Below are 10,940 nucleotides of genomic sequence, written 5' to 3' on the forward strand. Positions count from 1 at the left end.
GAACGGCAAGGGAAGGCACTAGTGCCTTGTGCATGTGTGTGAGGGAGGAGGGGAGCAGGATTAGCCATGCTGGGCTGCCATCTCTACTTCCCCCACCCCATTTCCTCTATGCGTACTAAATCCGAGGAGCTGACCTTCTGCAGTGGCAGGAGCCCTGCATTCCCACCATCCCACGTGTTCTGCAATCTGGGAGACTCCTTCCCTCTGTAGGGGGCTCAGCCCGTTTCCCTGCCTCCCATGGGAACTGTGGGGCCCTGAAGGTAATACAGATTTAAATCTTTGAAATCCAGTGAATAAAAACTTGAGGCATGTGACAGCTCCAGGTGGAGAGGGAAACAGCTGGGAGGGAAGTGGACCAGAGGCATGGCTGGGAGGCCTTGGTAGAAGAGGGGGAGGGGGTCTGTCTCAGGAGACAGCTTGGCCTACAAAAGTAAAGGAATAAGTGTTTGACCATTCTGTACACAAGCGGGTACCCGTGATAAGAGTACTCAGCAACAGAGGGTGCCTGACAGCAAGGAGGAACTTTGCAGATTTCTAGAGAGCTGCTGGCTTACCGCCAATGGGACAGGGATGGGGCTGGAAATTATGTTTCATGGCAAACAGGACAGGAAGGAGAGTGGTGCAGCCTGTACTCACTTGCAATGAAACTGTCAAGATTTTGGGACACAGACCATGCCTGTGATTTCTTTTACAAGCCCTGCCAGCACTCAGCACAGTTCAAAGCATGACCTCAGCCCACTCCATTATCACAAAGTGTGTGATAATGGACAGAAGGGGTGGGGGACCCACTTGAGAGCTATCTAGCATCCTCATCCTTCAGGAAGCTACTGCAGCATGTCAAGTGCAAACCCCCCATGTTACTATTACTGGCAAGATTAGGACTCACCCCTGCAAAAAAACAAAACAAAAACTTTTCTTTTTATGTTTAAAAACCCACTAGGAATTCACAGCAACAAGCCACCACTAACACACAGCTAAGGTTGCCAGCGATATCTCAGATCCTCCCAGAATATCAACACTCAAACCTCTGAAAACCAGGAAGTGAAGCATTAAGGCACACACCCATGCAATCTTAACCTGGGACTTGGCAAGAGACACTGGGGCTATTTTTGTGCACCGCAGTTGCATTTACATTAAGTGCATCTGCATTGTTTGGTGTGGATATTATTTGGAGCACCTTAATATAGTGGTGATTATGATTGGAGGAAATCTAGTGAATCCTGCCCCTTGGCAGGGATCCAAGTTACACTCCTCCCCAGAAAACAAAACAAAAAAAAGCTGCAAAGAGAAGTATGGGGGATATTAGGAGGGATGCATTGTGTCTCATTCTCATGACAAGTTCTGTAGGATGTTCTGTAGGATGTAGCAGCCCAGAGGAGCAAACTTGTGCCAAAGATTGTCAGCAAGGAGGCAGGGAGAAGCATGGGGTTAACAAAGTGTAGAGAAAGTCCCGTATTAAAAGGAATCCTGCAGGCAGTCGTGAATGGACTGTAAGAGGAGCTGGAGAAAGAGTAGAATTTAGCAAGGGTGAGGTTGTGTCCGGGGACATAGGTTCAGTGTAGGGAGCTCAGCTGAAACAAACTTTGTCTCAACAGAGAAAAGGGGTTAGGTGCCACGTCACAGTGGTTGTGCGCCCTGTCCTGACAGGAGAGATGTTCTTTTTGCAAAGGCAGAGGGCAAAGTTTGTGCATTTTGGAAATACTGGGTCATTGTTCAAAAAGAGCAGAGCTAAAGTTGAGTTAGTTTAGTGGGGGCCAACCTTTTTGGCAGGACTGCCACAAGTTTAAACTTGTGCCCTCCCCGAGTGCCACTCTGATCTGCCTGATTTGCTACTAATTCCTGCCCAACCTGCTGCATGCCACACACACAAGCTGCCTACCCATGCTGCAGGTTAGCTACCCCTGAGCTAGTGTACGCCTCAGCTCTGTATTTCCTGATAGCTGGAATTTGACAAGTTAAAGTTTTCAAACTTGTTTTCAGAGGTCTGAATGTCACTGAATGCAAAGTTCAGGAAGGATCTCAGATGCCACCAGAAAACCTCACCTCTGGATTAACGATTATTTTTCTTTTTTGTCTTTCAATTGATAAAAATCAGGAGCAACTCCACCGAGGTCAGTGTTATGTTAACCTAAAACTTGTGTGACAAGAGATTCAGCCCCCCAGGCTATAATTATAGCTCTGTTATATGGCTGTTTCTGCAAGCTCAGCAGATCCCAAATGCCAGACTCGAGATAACGAGGCTATCTCCAATGGTGATCGTGACAACATTTGCAAGAAGAATAAGGGCCACAGCTTATATCTACCCACTCTTCTTTCCTGTGTTTGGGGCATTCCAATGAAATGGCGCACCATAAAAAGTAGTATAATGGTACTAATTTATTCTATCCTCTTCATTCATATCTGAAATGTAGCCTCATGCATTTACAGTGCTGCCTCTACCATGTTAAACTGGTTATTTCACAGAGGACATGGGGCTCAGATTCCAAGGAGAAAGAGGGGTCTACACACAACAGCCAGTAGGGAGAGTAGATAGTCAGGAAAAAAAGGAGAGAGCTGCAGGTGCTGACGCATGACAATGTTGATGGAGCAACTTTTCTTGGATTTTACTCTACAGTAAGAAGCAGACACAACTCAAGCTGGCAGCCAGAAGTAGGTGCTACAGATCACTAGATAGGGTGGGGGAGAAAGTGGTCTTGAACAAATGCTACCCCAACATGAAACTGAGTGGAGTGAGCACACTAAAGTTTCACCTGGCAGTTACTACACATTTTTCAAGGGGTGACATCTAACTCTGGAGTTCAAGCCTTTAACCTGATGTGCCCTTTTATGAATCTGACTAAATTCCATTTACCAGCTTAATGCAGCTGCTCAACAAAGAGCTGAGCTAGAAAGTTCATTATCTAGTAAATAATTTTCTAGCCGTTTTTAAATATAGGAAAAATTCAGAACTAATAGGAATTTGAAAACATTAACTCATATAATTGCTTAAGTAAAAATGTACAGTTATGGCATACCTTCCTCAGTAACAAATGATGTCTTGAGTTTAATGTAAAGGCCCTATTATATAATCCTTAATATATGTAGATTCACTACTATAAATCAGTGAGAAAGACACTCTCTCAAGAAAAGTGCAAAGTACAAGCGGAAAAAGTTAATTAAAATTAATTATTTAAATGGAAGCTTTCCACCTAGCGATTTAAAAATCACTCTACCCCAACCAGACAAACTGGAAAAAAGTCTTATCACCCATGAGTCTTTGACAAGTCAAAGGGCAATCAGTATCAGGTGACTGACAGAACAGGACAGTGCTAGACACTGAAGCCTGGCTGAGTAACAATAATATCCAGCTTTTATTTAGTGTTTTCCAGCAGTAGCATTCAAAGCACTTTACAATGGAGGTCTGCATCCTTACTCCCATACTGGATGCAGAACCTATGGCACAGAGGGGAAATGATTTGCCCAAGGTCTCCCATGAAGCTAGTGGCCAAGCTCAGACAGAAGTTAGGCCTTCTGAAGCCCAGTTCACTGCTGTATCTATCCACTGACCAGACCAGGGCTGTCCAACAGGGGTTAACATCAGTCTCTGGCTCCTACCCGACCACTGCTGCCCCTTGCTCCAGCTACAGCAGCAACCAGGGACTCAGGGCTGCTCCTCCCTCCCCTGGCTTTCTCTGCCTGACCCAACCTCAGGGGGCAGGACAACACACCCTGGTTCAGCCTGCTGTGCTCAGTGAGCCAGCAGCCTAGAGCACCTGTAGCACGTAGCACAGGTGAGCCCACAGGGAGCTGCGTGTGCTACGGCGTGAGAGTGTGCCCATGTGAACAATGCAGCATGGTCAGGGAGCGCCCACACCCCTGCATGGCATGGCCCCACTAGTGCAGCCCCTGTGGTGTGTAGCTCCCACTGGTGTGGCTCATTGGGCATGTGGCTCCTGCTTCCTCAGACACTGGACAGCCCTCCACTACAGCATACTGCTTAGCATGAGGCAGAGCAGCACAAAGGAAAGGAAGGCCACTGGAGAGGCTAAGAGGAAGTAGTGTAAGAAAGGTAACCGTCCTAAGAAAAAGGACTGCAAATGTTCCTATGCAGATCAATAGGACTGGGTGTCCCAGCAAATAAGATGGAGAAAAAGGAGCAGATAAGCAGAGCAACAGAAATGAAGTGTCATATTGGAGAAGGGGTGGACCGCACTTCTGTCCATCATGAAAACTATTCCTTGGGAGGAGAGGGTTACAGTGCTGTTCATCACACAAACCACCTCCCTTTCATACATATAGTGTTCTTAGTGGAAGCACTGTTTTCACTTTCCCAAAGCAGTTGAACACGGCATTTGTCAACGAGCTTAAACAAAACAAGCCCAGCATATACATGCAAAGCACAGTCCAGGACTTGGTACAAATGCAACAGAATTGCTCAAACTTGGATGCTTTCCAGCTCTACCAGGCTATTTGCTTGATGGGAGACCAGGGAGATAATATATCTACTGAAACGGTAGCAGTGGGTACTCGAGAGAAGGTAGCACAAGTGGAAAACTAGAACCGTATTAGTCTCATGATCGGACCTAGATTTATCACAAGGAAAATGCAATTTTTACCTACATTTAAGATAAATTACTACATAATGTCAATTCTGATTCTCAGTAAGAGGTAGGTGGTGACCAGGACAACATCTCAATTTATATTCAAGCAACAATATAACTTGACACAGGTCCAAGCAAGGGTCAGACACTAAAAATACAAGAATATGCATGAAAAAGCTCTTGACACAACAGACAACTCTCTCAAATAAGCAGGATGCACAAAATGACCCTTAGATAACTGCAACAAAACAATATGGGTTATAGTTAACACGCCGTGTTCTCATACTAGTTAAATGGAACAGCCATGGAACAACCATAATTTCCAACAAGCCAGTCCAATGTATAGCCCATGACTAGCCAAGATAAATCTTTAGGCATATTCAGTTTGGATAAGATAATAGACAAAAACCACCCCATCATGCTTACCCCCACCTCAAACTAGTGATCATATGGCATGGAGCTGTAATGGTGTCACCAAACTAGGACAACTGCTAGCTGGGCAACATACCAGAAAGTCCTGAACCAAAAATGGGACCCATCATCATATGAGGCCAAGCCACTTGGCCTCCCAGTACAGTATGGCTTTGCGACAGGCAGATTAACTTATGGTATAGATGAGGGGCAGGCAATTATTTTGAGGTGAGGGCCGCTCACTGAGTTTTGGCAAGCCATTGAGGGCCACATGACAGGCACCCAGGGGCAGATTAATATTAATTTTCTAGATTTTTTAGGGGCCCTGCGGGCTGGATAGAGTAGCCTGGCGGGCCACATCCAGCCCACAGGCCGCATTTTGCCCACCCCTGGTATAGATCAATTCCACTGTGACTTCTTATCAGACAAGTTGGTTTGGCTACAAGCAACTGAACAAAACTACAAACAAAGGATTTATAACTACAGTCAAAACCTATCCTCACTGTCTGCATATTAGTTACACATTTAATTCCCAATATTCCTTTGGAAGAACTCTTCACTTCTACACAGATTCCCCTCAAAACTATTCTAATAAATAATTTCCACACACGTACAAATGCAGCACCACCACTTTCACTTCAGTTGTCTGGACAACTCTGTGTTGCCAATTCTCAGGAATTTATTCACTAGTCTTGTGCTACCTCCTGTTTTCCAAAGCAACCAGTCAAGCTACTGTCCTATAAGCTCTCCACTTAAATAAAAAGCAAAGTAAATCCCTAATTCTCAGGGTTGCAGAGAAAAACAGTGAAGCAGGTGTACCTTCTATGTTCAGAAACTGTGCAGCAAATGAAGTTAAATAGAAATATAGTAAAACAACTGCAGAACACATTCACTATTTTTAGTTGACTCATATTTCTTATGGACATGACTCACAACTTCTGAACCCAGGTTTGGTAGTGCTAGAGGTCATCTCTGTTTCATTTAGATCAATGCAGTTCAAACACAGCCAGTGATTGCATCAAATTGGCCTGTTTTGTGCAGTGGCTCTTTTCCTAGCTTCTACAGGACACATCTTGTACCTTGCCTTATCTAGCACCACAAATTTAGACTTTAAAGTAACCTTAAAAAAAGGAAGGAAAAAAAAAAAGAAAGAAAGAGAGAGAGAGATCAGTAATGCTGCATATTTGGTTGGTCAGTCTACATTTGTATCTTATTTGAAAGAAGTAAAAATAAACAGAGATTTCTTTTGTGGCTGCCCATATCATTCTAGATTATTTTTCTGCTTCCTTTAGGAAGTAAAGTATATCTTCAGTTGCAGTACTACCATATTTCTGCCTGACATCTCTCTGGCTATAGCCAAGCAGTTGATCTCTTGTGAAGTAGCTGTTTATTTTTAAATTAGTAATACAGAAGGAAAGGTACCAGGTACTTGTGAAGAAAAAGAAAGAAAGAAAAAGTTGGAGACCATGTATAGGAGGCAACGTTTCCCATTTCTTCTCAGAGTCTAATTCTGTCCTAAGAATGACCTATCTTAGGATAAAAACACGTCACCCAACATCACATTTGTGCTGCCATAAATATTTTTATGGCAGCACAATATTTTTTATGGCAGCCACATACATGGCGCAACAAAGGATACCAACAAAAAGGTACTAATAAACTGTGCTACTTCATTGTGGCCGACATCTATTTGCAACGTAGCAGTAGAACACCAGCAGCCCTGAGCTGTCCACACTCTCCTGCTATCCCAGGCAAGTGCTCTGGGACCTAGAGGAGACAATCTTGTGCATCCCAAGTAGGAGTCAGCTCCTCAAGCCCCCAGAGCACTTGGCTGGCTTTCCCTGCCTGGGGAACATCTCCACAAGCAGGGAAAGCCCACAGGTCCTGGCATGGTCCTTATACTGCATGACCTGGTGCTGCAGCCAGGAACAGGCTCCAAGTAACCACTGCTTGTCTGAGTGCACACATGTACAGGACTGCACATGTGCATCATGTTTGCACAGAGATTGATTGAAATATCCACTGGCCTGTTACCTTCACCCCCTCCAAAAAGTAAAATTGTAACCACAAGGTAAACAAGCATTTGATTTAAGGAGGATCCCTTTTCTAGATAGCTATTGCACTTCTGAGTGAACTGTAGTAAAGACCTATGTGGAAGATTAAGCCTTCTAGTCCCGCCTGAGGAAACAGCTGCTTAAATTCAGTCTGCAGTTCTCACTTCTTGGCAGTGCTGGAGTGGACTGAAGCACTCCTGATGGAGTAGTGAGTGATCAGGGTCCTGGAGAAATGCCAGATCCCACTAGACTCCTAGGTACATTTCCAACATGGGACAAACCAGTCTTTTATCCTGCAGAAACCAATTCCCCTGCTTGCTTATTCATGAGGATCCAAAGCTGTCTCTGTTGGCAGTGCAGCTTTGCACGTATGCTACAGATGAGCATCAAAAATGCTTCCTTTCTATCCCACCTCCTTGTAAGAGAAAAACCTGACGAAAAGAAAAAGCTCCTGTTTTTATTTTTAATCTCAAGAGAATTGCCCCCCTCGACTCCTTTCATCAGCAGACACATGAAGAAGTCAGTTCTTGGTGAGGAGTAACAAGCCCATGCACAAACTGAAAGTGAGCTGCTAGAACAAGGAAATCATAAAACACAAGAGATATCTTCAAACAGTAATCAGTTTTGTCCTGTGAGATGATACTGGTTTCAAGTAACTTTTACTGCTTTAGTGACTAACTGCTATTGAAGTCAGTGAAATTAGTAGGAGTTAGGTACAACTATTAAGGGATGTAGGTGCTTAAATTCCTACCCTGTAGCAGCAACTGTGTATTGTGCAACTAGCAAGCATCTTCAGCTCAGCCCACCCTTGTCCTTTTGTCAAGCCAGCCTGCAACTAGGCTTGTGCACAGCTTTGTCTAACAGGAGGCCAAGTTTACCGTCTTCTGCTGCCGAAAGCAAATCAGAAGAGCCAGGAGGCAAGCCACCCAAAGCAGCAAGACGTTTTCCATTTGTCATGCTCCCCACGGAAGTCCCATTGAGGAAATGTTGTCTCCACAAGGTACCTCCAACCGAGCTGTCCCTAGCAGCATCACACCACCAACTTGGCAGGTGAAGAAAGACATCCACTGACACAACTAACATTAATCCTGAACAAGTCACTCCAGTAAGAGGGAACAGTCCCACATTGAAAGCAGATACCTCCCTTCATCCCAAATACCTCATGTTTGGAGGTTTTGCTACTAAATTACTTATTATTTTGGTTCTGGGTATGACCATCAACTGCATCTGACTGGAGGGTCTGGTGGCAACATGGTGAAGCTACCTGTGGCAGGTAGCTCTTATAAAAATACCACAGTGTTGCAACCTCCAAAGTAAGGTAAGTACAAGGCACCATAAAACCCAAGCTCCCACTGCCTATTGGATACTCCTTGGCTGGAGAAAAGCTAAGGGACATCACCCTGACAGAAATGTGCCCTTGCTGAGGCATTAGGCAGACAGCAGCAATTCTTCTCCATTGTCCTCTGGCATTGAGACACTGAACACCTGGGCTCAGTCTGGCCTTTGGACTCTCTCAGTGGTCTCAAGAGAGAACGGTAAGTCCTGGGCAGCCTCCCCTCCTCCATACTCTTGCCTAGGTGTATACATCGAAGGTCTTAGTGCAGGGGTGGGCAATTATTTTGGGTGGAGAGCCGCTTATCAAGTTTTTGCAAGCTGTGGAGGGCCACATTTCCCTCTCCAGCACAGGGAAGCAGGGATGGCCCCAGGCCAGAACTCTCTGCTAGGCAGGGGCTTCTGGTTGGGGGGATGGGGCAGGGCTGGGTGGGTCTTGCTGCTGGGTCCTGCTACCGGCTTCACTTGGGTCCTACTGTCCCTGGCTCCTGTCATCTTTGACAGGCAGCCAGGAGCAAATAAATATTAATTTTCTAAATTTTTTAGGGGCCCGTGGGCCAGATCTGGCCCCTGGGCCGTATTTTGCCCACCCCATCTTAATGTGATGGTTGCAAGGCTTCATACAGGTGGATTTATCAGGCACCTGACTAGATCTCTTAGATGTACACCATGATCTACTATTTATTTATCGATCTATTTAATTATTTATTTTAAAAAACACAAAAAACAAAAAACAAAAAAAAACCACTCAGTAGCATGTGGAACTGAACACATCAGTAAAGTCACACACCTCCCTGTTTGCAGCCATAGACATCAGATGTCTTCAACATTTCACCTATGAAGCCAGTTTTCTGAATTACCATGCACATCATTAGAAGGCAATATACATTCATCTTAGTCTCCATTTGATGCATCAATGTGTCAGTTTACTTCCACTTCATAGATACATAATATTACAACAACTTCCTGCTTTTCCTACTACCCCTTTTGTAAGGCACAGACTTGCAGAGAACTTCCCTGACAATGTAACAATTGTAACCACTTAGGGAGACTAAAGTCATAAGTCAGTTATACTTTCTATGTTTCCTCAAGCAAATAGGCCTCAACAGTGCAATAGTCACGTGTGTTTAGGCATAAAGCAGCACAGATTAGGCTTCCTTACAAGCACACACTAAAGGCATAGCAGCACTAAAGGGTGGGTTGAGCTGAAGATGCTTGCTAGTTACACAATACACAGTTGCTGCTACAGGGTAGGAATTTAGGTACAGCTATTAAGGGATGCAAGGTACCTAACTCCTATTGCATTTTTTAAATCTGTGAATAACCCAGATTATACAATAAACTCGTCACTGTGTACCACACAGCCAAAGGTCACCTAGTCCAACCCTCTGCATGGCTTGCTGCTCCTAAACCATCCCAAGAAAAACACCTGTCCACTCAGAAAATGAGACAGATCCTATAGCTCTCCTAAAGAACTTGCTTCTTTGCCCCGTGTTTAAGAGACGTTTCCTAAAATCTAATTTTAATATGTTTTCCTCTGGTTTATTACCTCTTATCCTGCCTTCTGGGCCAGGGGAGAACCAAAGCTGCCTTTCAAATACTTGAAAAGCTGCTCCCATGTCCCCCGTTAGAGTTGCTTCCAAGGAAAAAGAAAGTTTCCATGAAGATCAAACCCACTTAACATAAGGACATAAAGAACTGCCGTTTACAGGGTCAGACCCTAGGTCCATCTCACCCACCATCCTGCAGCAGAGAGCAGATGCTGAAAGAGAGGGAACAGGGCACGACCCGGGTTTCGCCCCCTGTTCCTCTTTCCGTCTCCAGCATTTTGGGTGTAGGAAGCTCCCGTGCTGAGGCCGTGCTCAGCAGAGACAACCGCCCCTTTCCTCCAAGGATGTGTCCAATTCCTTTAGGAACCGGGCTACACTCTCCGCCCCTGGGGCCCGAGCGATGCTTGCAAGGAGCTGCTCCTCCGTGCCCGCCACTTGCCCGGACCAGCGGGCACATGCCGCCCACTCCAAGTCATGGCAGAAGCCCTGCGGCCCCTGGGACCAACATCAGGGTGACCTTTGGCTGCAGCTGGGGAAACCCTATCTCTGGAGCCTCAAAGGTTACCTTAAATGTCAAGGAGCAGCCAAGGGCGAGGCAAGAGCGGGGCCAGCGCGGAGCCCGGGGAGCCCCTGCCCTCCCTCTCCCCGGGCCCCAGGCCAGGCCGTACCCCGTTGGCGGCGGCGATGCGGATGATGAGCTGGATGGCCTCCCGCATGTAGAAGCGGCCATCGCCGCCCACCACCAGCGCGGCCGCGGGGCGCTCGGTCGGCTCCACCGTGGCCAGGATGCTCTGGATGAAGTTCTCGGCGTAGTGCGGGCTGTCCTGGAAGACCTTGACCCGCTTGCGCAGCCCGCTCGTGCCGGGCTTCTGGTCCGCGTACGCCCGCGTCTGCACGCTCACGACCTGCACCATGGTGGCGGCGGCGGCGGTGCGGGCACGTCCGGGCCCGGCGGGAGTGTGACCCGGCCGCCCGCCCCGCACTCCCCCGCCGAGCCGCCCTCGCTCCACCCC

At 46.4% G+C, this 10,940-nt stretch overlaps 1 protein-coding gene across 1 annotated transcript in view; it reads right to left on the reverse strand.

Annotated features, from left to right (window-relative positions):
- The window catches only part of PGM1 (phosphoglucomutase 1), a 61,895-nt gene extending 50,992 nt beyond the window's left edge, over window positions 1-10,903 (reverse strand). Inside the window, exon 1 of the mRNA XM_019528455.1 lies at window positions 10,596-10,903. Within this exon, the coding sequence (XP_019384000.1) occupies window positions 10,596-10,841 (246 nt within the window). The 5' untranslated portion in view covers window positions 10,842-10,903. The remainder of the gene's footprint in view (window positions 1-10,595) is intronic.
- Window positions 10,904-10,940: the final 37 nt, after the last annotated feature.

The sequence above is a fragment of the Gavialis gangeticus genome, unplaced genomic scaffold (genome assembly GCF_001723915.1).
Source record: "Gavialis gangeticus isolate Ggan-Ray unplaced genomic scaffold, GavGan_comp1, whole genome shotgun sequence".
NCBI classification, from domain to species: Eukaryota; Metazoa; Chordata; order Crocodylia; family Gavialidae; genus Gavialis; species Gavialis gangeticus.